General features: G+C 36.9%; 4 protein-coding genes and 1 pseudogene across 4 annotated transcripts; all 5 read left to right on the forward strand.

Moving 5' to 3' along the window:
* Positions 1 to 571: 571 nt before the first annotated feature.
* LOC113325420 (major latex protein 15-like) lies at positions 572 to 1424 on the forward strand. Its single transcript, XM_026573627.1, has 2 exons — positions 572 to 847; positions 948 to 1424. The coding sequence occupies exons 1-2, from the start codon at positions 592 to 594 to the stop codon at positions 1220 to 1222; spliced, it is 531 nt and encodes a 176-aa protein (XP_026429412.1). The 5' UTR covers positions 572 to 591; the 3' UTR covers positions 1223 to 1424.
* A 6219-nt stretch (positions 1425 to 7643) lies between these two features.
* LOC113321260 (major latex protein 22-like) lies at positions 7644 to 8479 on the forward strand. Its single transcript, XM_026569159.1, has 2 exons — positions 7644 to 7906; positions 8007 to 8479. The coding sequence occupies exons 1-2, from the start codon at positions 7651 to 7653 to the stop codon at positions 8090 to 8092; spliced, it is 342 nt and encodes a 113-aa protein (XP_026424944.1). The 5' UTR covers positions 7644 to 7650; the 3' UTR covers positions 8093 to 8479.
* Positions 8480 to 9826: 1347 nt separating this feature from the next.
* Positions 9827 to 10638, forward strand: LOC113321008 (annotated as a pseudogene).
* A 1311-nt stretch (positions 10639 to 11949) lies between these two features.
* On the forward strand, positions 11950 to 12802 carry LOC113320582 (major latex protein 15-like). Its single transcript, XM_026568487.1, has 2 exons — positions 11950 to 12225; positions 12326 to 12802. The coding sequence occupies exons 1-2, from the start codon at positions 11970 to 11972 to the stop codon at positions 12598 to 12600; spliced, it is 531 nt and encodes a 176-aa protein (XP_026424272.1). The 5' UTR covers positions 11950 to 11969; the 3' UTR covers positions 12601 to 12802.
* A 1320-nt stretch (positions 12803 to 14122) lies between these two features.
* Positions 14123 to 17125, forward strand: LOC113323967 (MLP-like protein 34). Its single transcript, XM_026572311.1, has 4 exons — positions 14123 to 14388; positions 14487 to 14758; positions 16278 to 16548; positions 16649 to 17125. The coding sequence occupies exons 1-4, from the start codon at positions 14133 to 14135 to the stop codon at positions 16921 to 16923; spliced, it is 1074 nt and encodes a 357-aa protein (XP_026428096.1). The 5' UTR covers positions 14123 to 14132; the 3' UTR covers positions 16924 to 17125.
* Positions 17126 to 21440: the final 4315 nt, after the last annotated feature.

Consider the following 21440-nt stretch of genomic DNA (forward strand, 5'->3'; position numbering starts at 1 on the left):
CCACGACTGTTTTAACACGCATTTTTTGATGGTTTAGCTGCATATGCATGGTACCCAATCAATCATGTTTAGTTGCATGCATTGTCACATACCCAATGGGACAGTTAGTTAGAAGTATAGTCTAGTCAATTTCCAGAACAGTTTTTCAAATTGTTTCTGCTAGTAGACAGGTAGGATTCTTTGTAGAACCAGGGGAATGCCGTGTTTTTTGAACTTCAGGTAGAACGAATGTTCCTTCCAGTTAAAATTCAGTGGAACTACTTTATTTTATTTATAGAAAATGTACTCGAACCACTTCCTCCACATATTCTCGATCTGTGCCTCTTTTAGACAGTATTACTGTTACAGTTCAACCACTTCCTCTATATATTATTTGACTGGATGTTGTAATGGATAGATCATAGATGTATCCATCCAGGACATAAACAATAAGCAAAGACTAATGAATAGATGTATCCATCCAGGACATAAATTTAGTACCCCATTTACGTATTATCTAACGCTGGCAGGTAAAAGGAAAGTTAGACATGTACAGCTCATAATGTCACAATATCAGCTGATTCTTTTTCTATATAAACTCGTTATACCAACATGGACTCAGTATCAGCTGCTCTAGTATTTCATAGTTCCATATACTTGTGTGCAATGGCTCATCATGGTGTTTCAGGTCTAGTTGGGAAAATTGTAACTGAATTGGAGGTGAATTGTAATGCCGACGAATTTTATAAGATTTTGAAGCGCGATGAAGATGTTCCACGGGCAGTTTCTGATCTTTTCCCTCCCGTCAAAATTGCCAAAGGAGATGGACTTGTTTCTGGTTGTATCAAGGAATGGGACTGTGTTCTTGGTATATAAAAACAATATTCATTCTACATAATTACTCTTTGCATGAATTGATTTGTCACTTTGTAGTTTCACTCAATATATGTTTGTTTTTGTGCATGCAGATGGTAAGGCGATGAGCGGCAAGGAGGAAACAACACACAACGATGAAACGAGGACTTTGCGTCACCGTGAATTGGAAGGAGACTTGATGAAGGATTACAAGAAGTTTGATTCCATAATTGAAGTTAATCCAAAACCAAATGGACATGGAAGCATTGTGACGTGGTCAATTGAGTATGAGAAAATGAACGAAGATTCTCCGGCTCCCTTTGCTTATCTAGCTTCCTTCCATCAGAACGTTGTGGAAGTTGATTCTCACCTCTGCCTTTCTGAATAAGATGCAAGTACATGAACACGACTTTAGTGTTCGATGTACGTCAGTATATGTTGTTTAAATGTTCTTCTTGCGGTATGCCTATGTCTACGTGATCAAGTTCAGTGTTCGTACACGTGAGCTTTGTGGTTTTGTGGTTACCTATACTATGTGTGTGTTTCATAAAAATAAAGATTAATTAAGGGACTTGCAAGTTACAGTGACATCTATCGCATATTGCTTTTAATCTTATTGAATACTACGTATATGGTCTATTCTTCAACTGACTCTACCAAAAATCTTGAACTGCATGCATAATGTGAAGGGTACTAAAAGTAGCATTATTATCTATGAAATGAACTGGGATTATCTAGAATTACTATTTTATTGGAAATCCAATAATCATAACTGATTCTGAAAAAGCCCTAAAGACTAGGATGTCGTATGCAGGATTATGTGTTGAAGTTGATGCTAGGTGTACATTCCCTGCTGTCCTTCCATTCCACATTGATAAAGAGAAATGAATCATTCTAGACAGACCGCCCTCCCAACCACTTTAAAAACCGCCCACTCTTCGCATAGAAGAGGAAGTTTTTCCACGTTAATCTTTGATGTTGTGTGATTGCTATTATTTTCGACGTATTGATGTTGTGTGATTGGTATTATTTTCGACGTATTGCATATTATTGCTTGTGTAGGTTCCATATTGTACATAACGTCCCGGATCGATAATTCCCCCAACAAGTTAATCATTCAAGTTTTATGAGCAGAAATGCTAGATTGACCGTGAGTTTCGCAGGAACATTATCTTTTGTGAGAGAATGCAGAGATCCACTTCAGTCCATTACCACGACTGTTTTAACGCGCATTTTTAAATCCATCTGGTAAGGATCCACTTCGAATATTATCCTTTAGGATATATCTCCGTCAGTCTAGAATGGTTGTTTTATGAGTTTTCTCTATCAGCCACGACTGTTTTAACGCGCATTTCTTGATGGTTTAGCTGCATATGCATGGTACCCAATCAATCATGTTTAGTTGCATGCATTGTCACATACCCAATGGGACACTTAGTTAGAAGTATAGTCTAGTCAATTTCCAGAACCGTTTTTCAAATTGTTTCTGTTAACACAACGTGACTCCATGTTATACACGGCAGTCCTGTATATTTGGAAATCCCTGTATATTAGGAAGTTGTGTTTATTTAGGAAAGATAGTATCTTAACCCTCAAGTTAGTTGTGCATATATATATGCATTTAGTCTCTGTATATCGTATAAGTTGAAATCAATAATATACAAAGTCTTGTTTGAAGTGGTTCTGTCTCTTCCGTCTCTGTTTCAGTAGTTCTAGTTTGGTATCAGTAGGTTAGCCGATCCTATTCAGTTATGACAGAATCATCAACCATCTCTTCTACAACCTCTTATACAGTCTCTGCTATGATTAACTCTACCATGTCTTCAATGCAGTCTTCTATGATGTCTTCTTTTCAGTTTTATCAACCAGATCACATGATCACTGTAAAGCTAGATGACACCAATTACTCCTTATGGCGTGCTCAATTTCTTCCTTATCTTCAGGGACATGACTTGGATGGTTATGTCACTGGTACAACTCCATGCCCTCCACCAACTCTTGCTGCTGATCTTCCAAACCCTGCCTATCTTTCCTGGAGAAAACAGGATAAACTCTTAGTTAGTTGGCTGTTTTCTTCTCTTACCCCGACTGCTTTTCGTCATGTATATCGATTAACAACGTCTAAAGAAATCTGGTTGTCTCTGGAATCTCTTTATGGCTCTAAATATGATGCTCAAGTTCATCATCTTCACTGTGAACTACGAGCATTACAGAAAGGTTCCCAAACTATGCGCCAGTACATAGACCGTGCTCGTGATCTTGTGGACAGCTTAGCAGCAGCAGATACCATTGTCACAGACAAAGAGTTTCGTCACTGTCTATTAGCTTGGTTGGACAGTACATATGATGATATTGCCACATCATTAACCACCACGTTGAGTTCACTGTCTGTTGAAGATTTTCTCACTTTTCTCCTGACGTTTGAACTACGTATTGATCAACATACAAAGCTTTCCAACTCTCAACCAGTTGCTAATCTCGCTTCCCAGAATCGACAATCCTCGTATAATTCTTTTTCATCATCTGGATCATCTTCAACACCCAACTCTCAGTTATCTTCTTTTCGTCCTACTGGTAACAACAGAAATCAGAATCAACATGGGCCTGTTTCATCTCAGCCTGTTCGTTTTCAGAATCAACGTGGGCCTGCTTCACCTGACAATCAACGTGGGCCTATGAACTCTGATTCTTCTTCTACTCGCTGTCAACTTTGTGGGCGTAAAAATCATGAGGCCCAAGACTGCTGGAACCGTTATGACAAGAGTTTTCTACCACCTAGGCGTCAACCACCATCCTCTGCACCTCGGGCTTATGCTGCTTATGGACCTGGGTTTTCATCATCACCTTCTTGGACGCCTGACAGTGGCGCTACAGATCACATTACCAATGATTTCTCTCGTCTTCAATTTCCTACTGAGTATACTGGTCCTGATCAAATTCAGATGGGTAATGGTTCTTCTATACCAATTTCTAATGTTGGTTCCTCTATTTTAGGGACTCCCAACCGTAAGTTGCAGCTTCGTAATGTCCTCTTTGCACCCAAAATCTCTCATAATCTCTTATATGTTTCTCGTTTCACTACTGATAACAATGTCTTATTTGAATTTCATCCAAATTTTTGTCTTGTGAAGGATCGATGTACCGGGAAGGTTCTTCTTCGTGGCATTAGGAAGGGTGGTCTCTATCAACTTGATGTTTCATCTCCAATTCCTCAGGATTACATAGGAGAACGTGCTAGTTTACAAGCCTGGCATGCTAGAATGGGTCATCCAATGATGCGCACAGTTCGCAAAGTTATTTCTCAGTTTTCTCTTCCAGTTTCAAATCAAACTATCAGTTTTTGTTCTTTTTTTCATGAGCATAGAAGTCATAACTTACCCTTTCAATCCAGTACGACAGTTTATTTGAATCCATTAGATTTAATTCTCTCCGATGTGTGGGGACCCTCTCATATTTTATCTAATGAAGGATATAAATATTATATTATATTCATTGATGCGTATAGTCGTTTTACTTGGATGTTTCCTATGTCTCAAAAATCTGATGTTTTCTCAATATTTTTCTTATTTCAAAAGCATGTTGAAAATCTTTTTAGTCGAAAGATAAAAATATTTCAATCTGATAATGCTGCTGAATATCGCAAACTCACTCCATGTCTCCAAGAACTTGGAATTTTTCATCATTTTTCATGTCCACACACTTCTGAAAAAAATGGTTTGGTTGAACGTCGTCATCGTCATATTCGTGAAACTGGTCTTACTATTCTTAACATGGCCTTTGTGCCGTCTTCATATTGGTATGACTCCTTTTACACTGCCTGTTTTTTGATGAATCGTGTCCCTTCGACTTCTGTTAATAATTCTTCTCCATATGAAGCTCTTTTCGGTATTCCGCCTGATTACACTTCTCTTCGTGTATTTGGCTGTCTATGTTATCCTGACTTGCGTCCGTATAGGTCTCATAAGATGGATGCTTTGTCTTATCCCTGTGTTTTTATTGGCTATAGCCCCTCTCATAAGGGTTATAAGTGTCTTCATATTCATACGGGTCGAATATACATCAGTCGACATGTTGTTTTTGATGAGACTACCTTTCCCTTTGCATCCGCGTCATCACCTTCGCCGTCGTCGACTCCTTCACAGGTAACTCTTCCCTTGCCTGTTATTCACAATGTTGAGCCATCATCAGTATCTATCAATCATGAAACGTCTCCAGCTAATCATGAGCCGCCAACAACTTTTTCTCGTCAACCACCTGTTGTTCCTTCACAACCGACATCATCCTTCTCTAATCATCAGCCGTCACCTTCCGTTATTATTCCGTCGCTGCCATCACTCTCTGACGTTTGTCAGCTACAGTTGTCGACAACACTTGATGTTGTAGATTCAGTGTCCCCTGTTCCTGATTCGTCCGACTCTCAGTTGTTGTTGCCGACTTCTTCTGCTGCACCAAACATAGTTCAGACGTCTACTTCTGCTGTTACATCTGTAACTTCAACAGATCCTTCTCCTGTCACACACCCGATGACTACAAGATCTAGATATGGTATTTTCAAACCAAATTCACGCTATGCTCTCATCTGTGATTCAGTTCTTGAACCGTCTTGTATTTCTCAAGCTCATAAGGACCCTGAATGGCGTACATCATCCGACGATGAGGTCAATGCATTACTCCGAAATGGTACTTGGTCCTTAGTCCCATATCATCCTTCTATGAATGTTATTGGTTGTAAGTGGGTTCTTCAAATCAAGCGTAGTCCAGATGGTACCATTTCACGTCGTAAGTCTCGTCTAGTTGCCAAAGGATACAATCAACAAGAAGGAATTGATTACTCTGAAACGTTTAGTCTGGTTGTTAAACCATGCACTATACGCATTACTCTTACATTAGATTTGTCCTCCAATTCGCCCATTCATCAACTTGATGTGTAGAATGCTTTTCTTCATGGAGAACTTTTAGAGGAAGTCTACATGAAACAACCTCCAGGTTATGTTGATTCTCGTTTTCCTACACATGTTTGCAAATTACATCGTTCGCTTTATGGACTTAAACAGGATCCTCGTGCGTGGTATCACAGACTTAGAAATTTTTTGTTGCAAATCGGTTTTGTTACTTCCAAGTGTGATTCGTCCTTGTTTATTTATACTGGGACTCATGGTGTGATCTATTTGTTGGTGTATGTGGATGATATCATTGTCACTGGCTCTAGTACTACAGGTATTACCTCTATTCTCTCTCGTTTGCAGCAAGAATTTGCAATTAAAGATCTTGGTCAATTATCCTATTTTCTTGGGATTGAGGCAATTCGTACTTCTTCGGGGCTCTTTCTCTCGCAACAACGTTATGCTCAAGATCTTCTTATTCGAGTCAAAATGGATGGCGTCAAACCAATTACTACTCCGCTGAGCACTTTTGGTGATGTTTCTTCTGATCGTAGTACTTTATTAACGGATGCTACTGAATATCGTAGCATTGTTGGAGCTTTGCAATATTTTACTTTTACTCGTCCGGATCTTGCATTTGCTGTCAATAAGGTTTGTCAATTTATGCATGCTCCTACAGAGTTTCACTGGGGATTAGTCAAACGCATTCTTCGTTACCTCAAGCACACAAGTACGTTTGGTATACTCCTTAAGCCATCCCCTTCTCTACAACTATCTTTCAGTGCATATACTGATTCTGATTGGGCTGGTTCTCTTGATGATCGTCGTTCTACAAGTGGATATTGTGTTTATTTGGGTGGTAACATTATTTCTTGGAGTGCTCGTAAACAAAACATTGTTTCTCGTTCTAGTACTGAAGTTGAATATCGAGGACTTGCTATTGCTACGGCCGAAATTATGTGGATTCAGTCACTTATTTCTGAGCTTCGTATATCCACACGCTCCCCTCACATATTATGGTGTGATAATCTTGGTGCAACTTATCTCACAGTTAATCCTATATTTCATGCTCGGACGAAACATATAAAAATTGATTATCACTTTGTTCGTGATCAAGTAGCTTCCAAGCTTCTTGATGTCCGTTTTATATCCTCTAAAGATCAAATTGCGGACATATTTACAAAACCACTTTCTAATGATCGGTTTTCTCTTTTAAGGTTCAAACTTACGGTTCAAGATAACCCGTTACGCTTGCGGGAGGGTGTTAACACAACGTGACTCCATGTCATACATGGCAGTCCTGTATATTTGGAAATCCCTGTATATTAGGAAATTGTGTTTATTTAGGAAAGATAGTATCTTAACCCTCAAGTTAGTTGTGCATATATATATGCATTGAGTCTCTGTATATCGTACAAGTTGAAATCAATAATATACAAAGTCTTGTTTGAAGTGGTTCTGTCTCTTCCGTCTCTGTTTCAGTAGTTCTAGTTGTTTATGCTAGTAGACAGGTAGGATTCTTTGTAGAACCAGGGGAATGCCGTGTTTTTTGAACATTCAGGTAGAACGAATGTTCCTTCCATTTAAGATACAGTGGAACTACTTTATTTTATTTATAGAAAATGTACTCGAACCACTTCCTCCACATATTCTCGATCTGTGCCTCTTTTAGACAGTATTACTGTTACAGTTCAACCACTTCCTCTATATATTATTTGACTGGATGTTGTAATGGATAGATCATAGATGTATCCATCCAGGACATAAACAATAAGCAAAGACTAATGGATAGATGTATCCATCCAGGACATAAATTTAGTACCCCATTTACGTATTATCTAACGCTGGCAGGTAAAAGGAAAGTTAGACATGTACAGCTCATAATGTCACAATATCAGCTGATTCTTTTTCTATATAAACTCGTTATACCAACATGGACTCAGTATCAGCTGCTCTAGTATTTCATAGTTCCATATACTTGTGTGCAATGGCTCATCATGGTGTTTCAGGTCTAGTTGGGAAAATTGTAACTGAATTGGAGGTGAATTGTAATGCCGACGAATTTTATAAGATTTTGAAGCGCGATGAAGATGTTCCACGGGCAGTTTCTGATCTTTTCCCTCCCGTCAAAATTGCCAAAGGAGATGGACTTGTTTCTGGTTGTATCAAGGAATGGGACTGTGTTCTTGGTATATAAAAACAATATTCATTCTACATAATTACTCTTTGCATGAATTGATTTGTCACTTTGTAGTTTCACTCAATATATGTTTGTTTTTGTGCATGCAGATGGTAAGGCGATGAGCGGCAAGGAGGAAAAACACACAACGATGAAACGAGGACTTTGCGTCACCGTGAATTGGAAGGAGACTTGATGAAGGATTACAAGAAGTTTGATTCCATAATTGAAGTTAATCCAAAACCAAATGGACATGGAAGCATTGTGACGTGGTCAATTGAGTATGAGAAAATGAACGAAGATTCTCCGGCTCCCTTTGCTTATCTAGCTTCCTTCCATCAGAACGTTGTGGAAGTTGATTCTCACCTCTGCCTTTCTGAATAAGATGCAAGTACATGAACACGACTTTAGTGTTCGATGTACGTCAGTATATGTTGTTTAAATGTTCTTCTTGCGGTATGCCTATGTCTACGTGATCAAGTTCAGTGTTCGTACACGTGAGCTTTGTGGTTTTGTGGTTACCTATACTATGTGTGTGTTTCATAAAATAAAGATTAATTAAGGGACTTGCAAGTTACAGTGACATCTATCGCATATTGCTTTTAATCTTATTGAATACTACGTATATGGTCTATTCTTCAACTGACTCTACCAAAAATCTTGAACTGCATGCATAATGTGAAGGGTACTAAAAGTAGCATTATTATCTATGAAATGAACTGGGATTATCTAGAATTACTATTTTATTGGAAATCCAATAATCATAACTGATTCTGAAAAAGCCCTAAAGACTAGGATGTCGTATGCAGGATTATGTGTTGAAGTTGATGCTAGGTGTACATTCCCTGCTGTCCTTCCATTCCACATTGATAAAGAGAAATGAATCATTCTAGACAGACCGCCCTCCCAACCACTTTAAAAACCGCCCACTCTTCGCATAGAAGAGGAAGTTTTTCCACGTTAATCTTTGATGTTGTGTGATTGCTATTATTTTCGACGTATTGATGTTGTGTGATTGGTATTATTTTCGACGTATTGCATATTATTGCTTGTGTAGGTTCCATATTGTACATAACGTCCCGGATCGATAATTCCCCCAACAAGTTAATCATTCAAGTTTTATGAGCAGAAATGCTAGATTGACCGTGAGTTTCGCAGGAACATTATCTTTTGTGAGAGAATGCAGAGATCCACTTCAGTCCATTACCACGACTGTTTTAACGCGCATTTTTAAATCCATCTGGTAAGGATCCACTTCGAATATTATCCTTTAGGATATATCTCCGTCAGTCTAGAATGGTTGTTTTATGAGTTTTCTCTATCAGCCACGACTGTTTTAACGCGCATTTCTTGATGGTTTAGCTGCATATGCATGGTACCCAATCAATCATGTTTAGTTGCATGCATTGTCACATACCCAATGGGACACTTAGTTAGAAGTATAGTCTAGTCAATTTCCAGAACAGTTTTTCAAATTGTTTCTGCTAGTAGACAGGTAGGATTCTTTGTAGAACCAGGGGAATGCCGTGTTTTTTGAACTTCAGGTAGAACGAATGTTCCTTCCAGTTAAAATTCAGTGGAACTACTTTATTTTATTTATAGAAAATGTACTCGAACCACTTCCTCCACATATTCTCGATCTGTGCCTCTTTTAGACAGTATTACTGTTACAGTTCAACCACTTCCTCTATATATTATTTGACTGGATGTTGTAATGGATAGATCATAGATGTATCCATCCAGGACATAAACAATAAGCAAAGACTAATGAATAGATGTATCCAGGACATAAATTTAGTACCCCATTTACGTATTATCTAACGCTGGCAGGTAAAAGGAAAGTTAGACATGTACAGCTCATAATGTCACAATATCAGCTGATTCTTTTTCTATATAAACTCGTTATACCAACATGGACTCAGTATCAGCTGTCTAGTATTTCATAGTTCCATATACTTGTGTGCAATGGCTCATCATGGTGTTTCAGGTCTAGTTGGGAAAATTGTAACTGAATTGGAGGTGAATTGTAATGCCGACGAATTTTATAAGATTTTGAAGCGCGATGAAGATGTTCCACGGGCAGTTTCTGATCTTTTCCCTCCCGTCAAAATTGCCAAAGGAGATGGACTTGTTTCTGGTTGTATCAAGGAATGGGACTGTGTTCTTGGTATATAAAACAATATTCATTCTACATAATTACTTTGCATGAATTGATTTGTCACTTTGTAGTTTCACTCAATATATGTTTGTTTTTGTGCATGCAGATGGTAAGGCGATGAGCGGCAAGGAGGAAACAACACACAACGATGAAACGAGGACTTTGCGTCACCGTGAATTGGAAGGAGACTTGATGAAGGATTACAAGAAGTTTGATTCCATAATTGAAGTTAATCCAAAAACCAAATGGACATGGAAGCATTGTGACGTGGTCAATTGAGTATGAGAAAATGAACGAAGATTCTCCGGCTCCCTTTGCTTATCTAGCTTCCTTCCATCAGAACGTTGTTGAAGTTGATTCTCACCTCTGCCTTTCTGAATAAGATGCAAGTACATGAACACGACTTTAGTGTTCGATGTACGTCAGTATATGTTGTTTAAATGTTCTTCTTGCGGTATGCCTATGTCTACGTGATCAAGTTCAGTGTTCGTACACGTGAGCTTTGTGGTTTTGTGGTTACCTATACTATGTGTGTGTTTCATAAAAATAAAGATTAATTAAGGGACTTGCAAGTTACAGTGACATCTATCGCATATTGCTTTTAATCTTATTGAATACTACGTATATGGTCTATTCTTCAACTGACTCTACCAAAAATCTTGAACTGCATGCATAATGTGAAGGGTACTAAAAGTAGCATTATTATCTATGAAATGAACTGGGATTATCTAGAATTACTATTTTATTGGAAATCCAATAATCATAACTGATTCTGAAAAAGCCCTAAAGACTAGGATGTCGTATGCAGGATTATGTGTTGAAGTTGATGCTAGGTGTACATTCCCTGCTGTCCTTCCATTCCACATTGATAAAGAGAAATGAATCATTCTAGACAGACCGCCCTCCCAACCACTTTAAAAACCGCCCACTCTTCGCATAGAAGAGGAAGTTTTTCCACGTTAATCTTTGATGTTGTGTGATTGCTATTATTTTCGACGTATTGATGTTGTGTGATTGGTATTATTTTCGACGTATTGCATATTATTGCTTGTGTAGGTTCCATATTGTACATAACGTCCCGGATCGATAATTCCCCCAACAAGTTAATCATTCAAGTTTTATGAGCAGAAATGCTAGATTGACCGTGAGTTTCGCAGGAACATTATCTTTTGTGAGAGAATGCAGAGATCCACTTCAGTCCATTACCACGACTGTTTTAACGCGCATTTTTAAATCCATCTGGTAAGGATCCACTTCGAATATTATCCTTTAGGATATATCTCCGTCAGTCTAGAATGGTTGTTTTATGAGTTTTCTCTATCAGCCACGACTGTTTTAACGCGCATTTCTTGATGGTTTAGCTGCATATGCATGGTACCCAATCAATCATGTTTAGTTGCATGCATTGTCACATACCCAATGGGACACTTAGTTAGAAGTATAGTCTAGTCAATTTCCAGAACAGTTTTTCAAATTGTTTCTGCTAGTAGACAGGTAGGATTCTTTGTAGAACCAGGGGAATGCCGTGTTTTTTGAACTTCAGGTAGAACGAATGTTCCTTCCAGTTAAAATTCAGTGGAACTACTTTATTTTATTTATAGAAAATGTACTCGAACCACTTCCTCCACATATTCTCGATCTGTGCCTCTTTTAGACAGTATTACTGTTACAGTTCAACCACTTCCTCTATATATTATTTGACTGGATGTTGTAATGGATAGATCATAGATGTATCCATCCAGGACATAAACAATAAGCAAAGACTAATGAATAGATGTATCCATCCAGGACATAAATTTAGTACCCCATTTACGTATTATCTAACGCTGGCAGGTAAAAGGAAAGTTAGACATGTACAGCTCATAATGTCACAATATCAGCTGATTCTTTTTCTATATAAACTCGTTATACCAACATGGACTCAGTATCAGCTGCTCTAGTATTTCATAGTTCCATATACTTGTGTGCAATGGCTCATCATGGTGTTTCAGGTCTAGTTGGGAAAATTGTAACTGAATTGGAGGTGAATTGTAATGCCGACGAATTTTATAAGATTTTGAAGCGCGATGAAGATGTTCCACGGGCAGTTTCTGATCTTTTCCCTCCCGTCAAAATTGCCAAAGGAGATGGACTTGTTTCTGGTTGTATCAAGGAATGGGACTGTGTTCTTGGTATATAAAAACAATATTCATTCTACATAATTACTCTTTGCATGAATTGATTTGTCACTTTGTAGTTTCACTCAATATATGTTTGTTTTTGTGCATGCAGATGGTAAGGCGATGAGCGGCAAGGAGGAAACAACACACAACGATGAAACGAGGACTTTGCGTCACCGTGAATTGGAAGGAGACTTGATGAAGGATTACAAGAAGTTTGATTCCATAATTGAAGTTAATCCAAAACCAAATGGACATGGAAGCATTGTGACGTGGTCAATTGAGTATGAGAAAATGAACGAAGATTCTCCGGCTCCCTTTGCTTATCTAGCTTCCTTCCATCAGAACGTTGTTGAAGTTGATTCTCACCTCTGCCTTTCTGAATAAGATGCAAGTACATGAACACGACTTTAGTGTTCGATGTACGTCAGTATATGTTGTTTAAATGTTCTTCTTGCGGTATGCCTATGTCTACGTGATCAAGTTCAGTGTTCGTACACGTGAGCTTTGTGGTTTTGTGGTTACCTATACTATGTGTGTGTTTCATAAAAATAAAGATTAATTAAGGGACTTGCAAGTTACAGTGACATCTATCGCATATTGCTTTTAATCTTATTGAATACTACGTATATGGTCTATTCTTCAACTGACTCTACCAAAAATCTTGAACTGCATGCATAATGTGAAGGGTACTAAAAGTAGCATTATTATCTATGAAATGAACTGGGATTATCTAGAATTACTATTTTATTGGAAATCCAATAATCATAACTGATTCTGAAAAAGCCCTAAAGACTAGGATGTCGTATGCAGGATTATGTGTTGAAGTTGATGCTAGGTGTACATTCCCTGCTGTCCTTCCATTCCACATTGATAAAGAGAAATGAATCATTCTAGACAGACCGCCCCACCACACTTTGAAAAACCGCCCACTCTTCGCATAGAAGAGGAAGTTTTTCCACGTTAATCTTTGATGTTGTGTGATTGCTATTATTTTCGACGTATTGATGTTGTGTGATTGGTATTATTTTCGACGTATTGCATATTATTGGTTGTGTAGGTTCCATATTGTACATAACGTCCCGGATCGATAATTCCCCCAACAAGTTAATCATTCAAGTTTTATGAGCAGAAATGCTAGATTGACCGTGAGTTTCGCAGGAACATTATCTTTTGTGAGAGAATGCAGAGATCCACTTCAGTCCATTACCACGACTGTTTTAACGCGCATTTTTAAATCCATCTGGTAAGGATCCACTTCGAATATTATCCTTTAGGATATATCTCCGTCAGTCTAGAATGGTTGTTTTATGAGTTTTCTCTATCAGCCACGACTGTTTTAACGCGCATTTCTTGATGGTTTAGCTGCATATGCATGGTACCCAATCAATCATGTTTAGTTGCATGCATTGTCACATACCCAATGGGACACTTAGTTAGAAGTATAGTCTAGTCAATTTCCAGAACAGTTTTTCAAATTGTTTCTGCTAGTAGACAGGTAGGATTCTTTGTAGAACCAGGGGAATGCCGTGTTTTTTGAACTTCAGGTAGAACGAATGTTCCTTCCAGTTAAAATTCAGTGGAACTACTTTATTTTATTTATAGAAAATGTACTCGAACCACTTCCTCCACATATTCTCGATCTGTGCCTCTTTTAGACAGTATTACTGTTACAGTTCAACCACTTCCTCTATATATTATTTGACTGGATGTTGTAATGGATAGATCATAGATGTATCCATCCAGGACATAAACAATAAGCAAAGACTAATGAATAGATGTATCCATCCAGGACATAAATTTAGTACCCCATTTACGTATTATCTAACGCTGGCAGGTAAAAGGAAAGTTAGACATGTACAGCTCATAATGTCACAATATCAGCTGATTCTTTTTCTATATAAACTCGTTATACCAACATGGACTCAGTATCAGCTGCTCTAGTATTTCATAGTTCCATATACTTGTGTGCAATGGCTCATCATGGTGTTTCAGGTCTAGTTGGGAAAATTGTAACTGAATTGGAGGTGAATTGTAATGCCGACGAATTTTATAAGATTTTGAAGCGCGATGAAGATGTTCCACGGGCAGTTTCTGATCTTTTCCCTCCCGTCAAAATTGCCAAAGGAGATGGACTTGTTTCTGGTTGTATCAAGGAATGGGACTGTGTTCTTGGTATAAAAACAATATTCATTCTACATAATTACTCTTTGCATGAATTGATTTGTCACTTTGTAGTTTCACTCAATATATGTTTGTTTTTGTGCATGCAGATGGTAAGGCGATGAGCGGCAAGGAGGAAACAACACACAACGATGAAACGAGGACTTTGCGTCACCGTGAATTGGAAGGAGACTTGATGAAGGATTACAAGAAGTTTGATTCCATAATTGAAGTTAATCCAAAACCAAATGGACATGGAAGCATTGTGACGTGGTCAATTGAGTATGAGAAAATGAACGAAGATTCTCCGGCTCCCTTTGCTTATCTAGCTTCCTTCCATCAGAACGTTGTGGAAGTTGATTCTCACCTCTGCCTTTCTGAATAAGATGCAAGTACATGAACACGACTTTAGTGTTCGATGTACGTCAGTATATGTTGTTTAAATGTTCTTCTTGCGGTATGCCTATGTCTACGTGATCAAGTTCAGTGTTCGTACACGTGAGCTTTGTGGTTTTGTGGTTACCTATACTATGTGTGTGTTTCATAAAAATAAAGATTAATTAAGGGACTTGCAAGTTACAGTGACATCTATCGCATATTGCTTTTAATCTTATTGAATACTACGTATATGGTCTATTCTTCAACTGACTCTACCAAAAATCTTGAACTGCATGCATAATGTGAAGGGTACTAAAAGTAGCATTATTATCTATGAAATGAACTGGGATTATCTAGAATTACTATTTTATTGGAAATCCAATAATCATAACTGATTCTGAAAAAGCCCTAAAGACTAGGATGTCGTATGCAGGATTATGTGTTGAAGTTGATGCTAGGTGTACATTCCCTGCTGTCCTTCCATTCCACATTGATAAAGAGAAATGAATCATTCTAGACAGACCGCCCACTCACACTTTGAAAACCGCCCACTCTTCGCATAGAAGAGGAAGTTTTTCCACGTTAATCTTTGATGTTGTGTGATTGCTATTATTTTCGACGTATTGATGTTGTGTGATTGGTATTATTTTCGACGTATTGCATATTATTGGTTGTGTAGGTTCCATATTGTACATAACGTCCCGGATCGATAATTCCCCCAACAAGTTAATCATTCAAGTTTTATGAGCAGAAATGCTAGATTGACCGTGAGTTTCGCAGGAACATTATCTTTTGTGAGAGAATGCAGAGATCCACTTCAGTCCATTACCACGACTGTTTTAACGCGCATTTTTAAATCCATCTGGTAAGGATCCACTTCGAATATTATCCTTTAGGATATATCTCCGTCAGTCTAGAATGGTTGTTTTATGAGTTTTCTCTATCAGCCACGACTGTTTTAACGCGCATTTCTTGATGGTTTAGCTGCATATGCATGGTACCCAATCAATCATGTTTAGTTGCATGCATTGTCACATACCCAATGGGACACTTAGTTAGAAGTATAGTCTAGTCAATTTCCAGAACAGTTTTTCAAATTGTTTCTGCTAGTAGACAGGTAGGATTCTTTGTAGAACCAGGGGAATGCCGTGTTTTTTGAACTTCAGGTAGAACGAATGTTCCTTCCAGTTAAAATTCAGTGGAACTACTTTATTTTATTTATAGAAAATGTACTCGAACCACTTCCTCCACATATTCTCGATCTGTGCCTCTTTTAGACAGTATTACTGTTACAGTTCAACCACTTCCTCTATATATTATTTGACTGGATGTTGTAATGGATAGATCATAGATGTATCCATCCAGGACATAAACAATAAGCAAAGACTAATGAATAGATGTATCCATCCAGGACATAAATTTAGTACCCCATTTACGTATTATCTAACGCTGGCAGGTAAAAGGAAAGTTAGACATGTACAGCTCATAATGTCACAATATCAGCTGATTCTTTTTCTATATAAACTCGTTATACCAACATGGACTCAGTATCAGCTGCTCTAGTATTTCATAGTTCCATATACTTGTGTGCAATGGCTCATCATGGTGTTTCAGGTCTAGTTGGGAAAATTGTAACTGAATTGGAGGTGAATTGTAATGCCGACGAATTTTATAAGATTTTGAAGCGCGATGAAGATGTTCCACGGGCAGTTTCTGATCTTTTCCCTCCCGTCAAAATTGCCAAAGGAGATGGACTTGTTTCTGGTTGTATCAAGGAATGGGACTGTGTTCTTGGTATATAAAAACAATATTCATTCTACATAATTACTCTTTGCATGAATTGATTTGTCACTTTGTAGTTTCACTCAATATATGTTTGTTTTTGTGCATGCAGATGGTAAGGCGATGAGCGGCAAGGAGGAAACAACACACAACGATGAAACGAGGACTTTGCGTCACCGTGAATTGGAAGGAGACTTGATGAAGGATTACAAGAAGTTTGATTCCATAATTGAAGTTAATCCAAAACCAAATGGACATGGAAGCATTGTGACGTGGTCAATTGAGTATGAGAAAATGAACGAAGATTCTCCGGCTCCCTTTGCTTATCTAGCTTCCTTCCATCAGAACGTTGTGGAAGTTGATTCTCACCTCTGCCTTTCTGAATAAGATGCAAGTACATGAACACGACTTTAGTGTTCGATGTACGTCAGTATATGTTGTTTAAATGTTCTTCTTGCGGTATGCCTATGTCTACGTGATCAAGTTCAGTGTTCGTACACGTGAGCTTTGTGGTTTTGTGGTTACCTATACTATGTGTGTGTTTCATAAAAATAAAGATTAATTAAGGGACTTGCAAGTTACAGTGACATCTATCGCATATTGCTTTTAATCTTATTGAATACTACGTATATGGTCTATTCTTCAACTGACTCTACCAAAAATCTTGAACTGCATGCATAATGTGAAGGGTACTAAAAGTAGCATTATTATCTATGAAATGAACTGGGATTATCTAGAATTACTATTTTATTGGAAATCCAATAATCATAACTGATTCTGAAAAAGCCCTAAAGACTAGGATGTCGTATGCAGGATTATGTGTTGAAGTTGATGCTAGGTGTACATTCCCTGCTGTCCTTCCATTCCACATTGATAAAGAGAAATGAATCATTCTAGACAGACCGCCCTCCCAACCACTTTAAAAACCGCCCACTCACATAAGAGCGGGCCCCATGATACGGGAGTTTGAAGGAGTCAGTTTTGGTGGGCCAAAGAGCTTGGGTGTGTGAGGGGGTGGTTTTTTAGGTGTCCATGGGGACGGTACACCAAGAATTTTTAAAGAGAAATATGAGATAAAAGCTGACTAGAATGTCGTATGCAAGAGTATGTGTTGAAATTGATGCTAGGTGTACATCCCCTGTTGTCCTTCCATTCCACATTGATAAAGAGAAATATGAGGTAAAGGATGAGTATCCTTGGAAACCCACTGCTTGAATATGTGAGAACCCTCAAACATATTCAGACGATTCGCTATGGATTGATTTCGATAGCTTAATTTTGAACAATCTTAATTTACCGCTGCAAAATGAAAATTTTATCACACAACTGTAACAATATGAAAAGAATGTGATAAAAAAATATAATGTCTTGCTGCAGTAGTAGAGAATGGGTGCAATAATAGACTTTTTGCTACATAGGTTATGGCGACACTAGTAGGGGTTTAAGCTATAACTATTGGGTGCCATAACCAAATATCTATTTTCTTCCGGTGATCATTAATAATGGTTTCATATCTCAATTTTTATTTGGAATTTATAGATCATATTTATGATGTGGTGGAGAAGATTGAAGCATAAGGAAAAAATATAGATATTTGTATTATTCTTAATTTACTCTTATTTCAGAAGATAAAGTTTCTGATAATCACCGTTATTATCTGAAATTAACACTTTAGGAGCCGAATTCTTCGTCGATAAAAAGAAAATTATTCATTTTATTTGTATTTGTTTTTGTCCTCCAATAAATAGGATATATGCTTTACAAATCTTGAAACGATACGATAACGCATAGGCGTCTTTTATCCACAAATATTTGTGAATTTTATTAACATAACCTTAGCACAAGTATCACGGGACAAATATCACAAAATCCCACATCTACTATTTTACCAAATTTTTCTTAAAAATACCTGGAAGGACAACTGTCCCCACAAGTACAAGTATGGCATTAGGCCACATGCCCTTCCTAGTTTGGGCCTAGTTATTTTATTTGAGGTCTGCCACTATGAGACAAAAACACATATTTAGAAGTAAAAGGGAAAACCCTTTATCCAACTATTTTACATAATGTCTAATTTATCCCTGATTAATTAGCATTAATCGAGTGACTAATTGATGTTTACTCAAGTTAAACTAGAAATAAACTAATTTTAAATCATAATCAAAACATGAAAAAATCTCGATGTTTAATCAGCTAATATTAATCGAATTTAAAAACACAAACCAAAATCGAGTTACATTCATGCCCTCGTGGATCGACTCTTGGTTGGTATCACGAAGCACACCAGAATCGGTTAATGTATGAATACATAAAATCCGATTATTACAACCGGTTATTCATTAGTCTTACAGGAAAATAGAAAATTTATTTTTGGCCAAAATCGGTCTATATGGACATCCACATCACCCGATTATATGTAGGAAAAACAACAAACAAAATTAAAATTCATAGTACTTCATATGTATATATATGCCCGAGTTAAAAATGAGTATGATTTCATACTCCTTCTAAAATTGAGTACGAGTCAAAGAATGAGTATGTTCGAGTACAAATCATACTCATTTTCATGTCGGGTACAAGGCATATACAAAATTTTCAAAACTTAATTTATACTCATCGTGAGTTCGAATACACACATACAATTTTCATAAATTTATACTCATGTTAAGTTCGAGTTACATCACTTGAATTTTAGAATGAATATGAAATCAGACTTTTTCTATGATCGAGTATGTCATAAGATTGTTAATAATCAGACGATGTGATATAATCATATGGACTGATTCCAACAATTAAGAAATAAAATACTGTAAAATCGGTTTATGTGAACATTCACATAATCCGATTCTAGCAAAAAAAAACAACAACAATAAACTTGGTATATGTTCCATACCAGAATCGGGGGATATTGGCATGAACATCAACCAGTTCTGGTTAAATATTTATCAACTTGAAATTACATAAAGAATAATCAGTTGACTTGGTCATGTACATAGACTGATTATCATAGGAATTTGACAATATGGATATGGACGTCAATCGATTATGATCAAACACAGAAACCCAACATTGTTTGTAATTTTCATCTTTGAATGGATAATTAATAACAAGTATAATTAGCAATCAACGATGTTTACCTTGAATTTCTTTTAAAAAAAAGAGGTGATGAAATTTTCCTTAAAGCGATCGATGTAGTTAGAATTGATTGATGAAGTTAATTAGGTTTCAATTTTAGTTTGCGAGGAAATGATTTGAAAGAGTTTTAATTTTGAAAGGATTTGAATATGTTTAAAATCTGAAAGGATGGGACTTAGAATTGAATTTTATAGTGAGGGTAACTTAGTACTTTTATCTTATTTAGACACCCTTTATCCCCTTAGTCTAGGTGGGATTCAAATCCATAGGCCCCAAATAACACAGTAGGCCCCAAACTCGGAAGGTAAATTTGGGTTGAGGTTTATTTGGGATTAATGCTATACATTTTGGCTCAGTGTGATAAGTCTTTGGGTTACGTAGAATTTCTCGTTACGCGAATCTGAAAGTCATAGCTTTTGGATTTTCACATATGTTTCTCCTTCCATGGTCACACAGTTTGTGTTTACGTTGGTTATTTATAACACGTATTTGATTTTCCCGGTTATAATTACCAAAAGACAAGTCATAATTTTACTATTTATATAGGTGAGACAGAATCATTATTCATTAACAATGATTTCATCTCGCATTTTTTGTTTGGAAATTCTGGTTTATATTTGTGAGGTGCCTGAGTAAACTGAAAAAAAAAAACAAAAATTACATGTACCCTACACTCCTAATTTCTAGTTATTCCAAGTATAAAATATTGGTGTCGTGTAGATTTTCACATCGTGAATTGAGTTTGAACAGTTGAATTTACAATATATATAATTGTTGTGCAGATATGCAAGGAAAATCTAAGTTCTGCAAAATCTTATTTTGGTATTGTTAGCAAAAAAAAAAAAAAAAAAACTTTGTGATGTTATATATTGCAAGATTAAGGAACATTGGATGAAATTACAAAATTATCCCGTACCAGATCCTAATAAGAAAAGCTAAAAATTTTAAACTCTAATCTCGATATCTCGATGTAAATGTATTTATTTGGATGATATTTCTTTTTGTTGAATCGCTTGTATCCACTTCGATACATTATCTCTCTCTTTCAACTTATATAGGACAAAATCAATATTTTCTTATGTGGACCAATTAAGTCATCGATGCAAGACATTTTGATACGAATTTGTTGTTGTTGTTGAGACGACAACAATTTTTTTCCAATGGCTAATAACACTGTATTACAAAGGGTGAGTTTTTGGTGATCATATCAATGACGAAAAACAATTTTTTCCGAATGGCTAATAACCTCTGCTGCTGTGACCTATTTTTACCATCAAACAGTCCATCTCCCTTGTTTCCTGCGAGTGTATTGCAATCAGCTAGCAAAACCTTTTATCACCCTTTAAATTCATTTTTAATTCCTGTTTCTTGTGCATTTTTCTATAAATTGGGCTCAAATTTACAAGATGCGTTCACCTTTATCTCATATCTCTTGGTCTCCTGCCTTAGTTAGCTCTCTAGATTAACTGTTTTTTATATCTTGTTTGTTATGCAGTTGTAATCGTTTCTGTTTTGCCATGTCTAGCCGCTGGCAAAGGGATGGAGCTTTTAGAAGCTTTCATAGTCAATATAATTTTTCTGTTAACCCTGTTAGTCAATGAAAGCATAAGCTTGCGGTTTTTAACTAGAATTGATAAAATCTCTTTTTTTTCTTAGAAATGCTATAAGATTTCGTTTGTTTTTAAAGGAGGGTTGTCTGTTAACAAATTCAACAAGTTTTACTACCTTATTAAGTTTTAATGTCATCATGAAATGCTTAGAATCCTTAG

Source organism: Papaver somniferum, chromosome 11, assembly GCF_003573695.1.
Source record: "Papaver somniferum cultivar HN1 chromosome 11, ASM357369v1, whole genome shotgun sequence".
Taxonomy (NCBI): Eukaryota; Viridiplantae; Streptophyta; class Magnoliopsida; order Ranunculales; family Papaveraceae; genus Papaver; species Papaver somniferum.

Excerpts from the sequence above, each read along its gene's own strand:
- LOC113325420 (XM_026573627.1), top strand. The coding sequence starts at position 592 with ATGGACTCAGTATCAGCTGCTCTAGTATTTCATAGTTCCATATACTTG. Across the intron at positions 848-947 it reads GGAATGGGACTGTGTTCTTG|ATGGTAAGGCGATGAGCGGC; the intron begins GTATATAAAAAC and ends TTGTGCATGCAG.
- LOC113321260 (XM_026569159.1), top strand. The coding sequence starts at position 7,651 with ATGGACTCAGTATCAGCTGCTCTAGTATTTCATAGTTCCATATACTTG. Across the intron at positions 7,907-8,006 it reads GGAATGGGACTGTGTTCTTG|ATGGTAAGGCGATGAGCGGC; the intron begins GTATATAAAAAC and ends TTGTGCATGCAG.
- LOC113320582 (XM_026568487.1), top strand. The coding sequence starts at position 11,970 with ATGGACTCAGTATCAGCTGCTCTAGTATTTCATAGTTCCATATACTTG. Across the intron at positions 12,226-12,325 it reads GGAATGGGACTGTGTTCTTG|ATGGTAAGGCGATGAGCGGC; the intron begins GTATATAAAAAC and ends TTGTGCATGCAG.
- LOC113323967 (XM_026572311.1), top strand. The coding sequence starts at position 14,133 with ATGGACTCAGTATCAGCTGCTCTAGTATTTCATAGTTCCATATACTTG. Across the intron at positions 14,389-14,486 it reads GGAATGGGACTGTGTTCTTG|ATGGTAAGGCGATGAGCGGC; the intron begins GTATAAAAACAA and ends TTGTGCATGCAG. Across the intron at positions 14,759-16,277 it reads CTCACCTCTGCCTTTCTGAA|ACTCGTTATACCAACATGGA; the intron begins TAAGATGCAAGT and ends TTTTCTATATAA.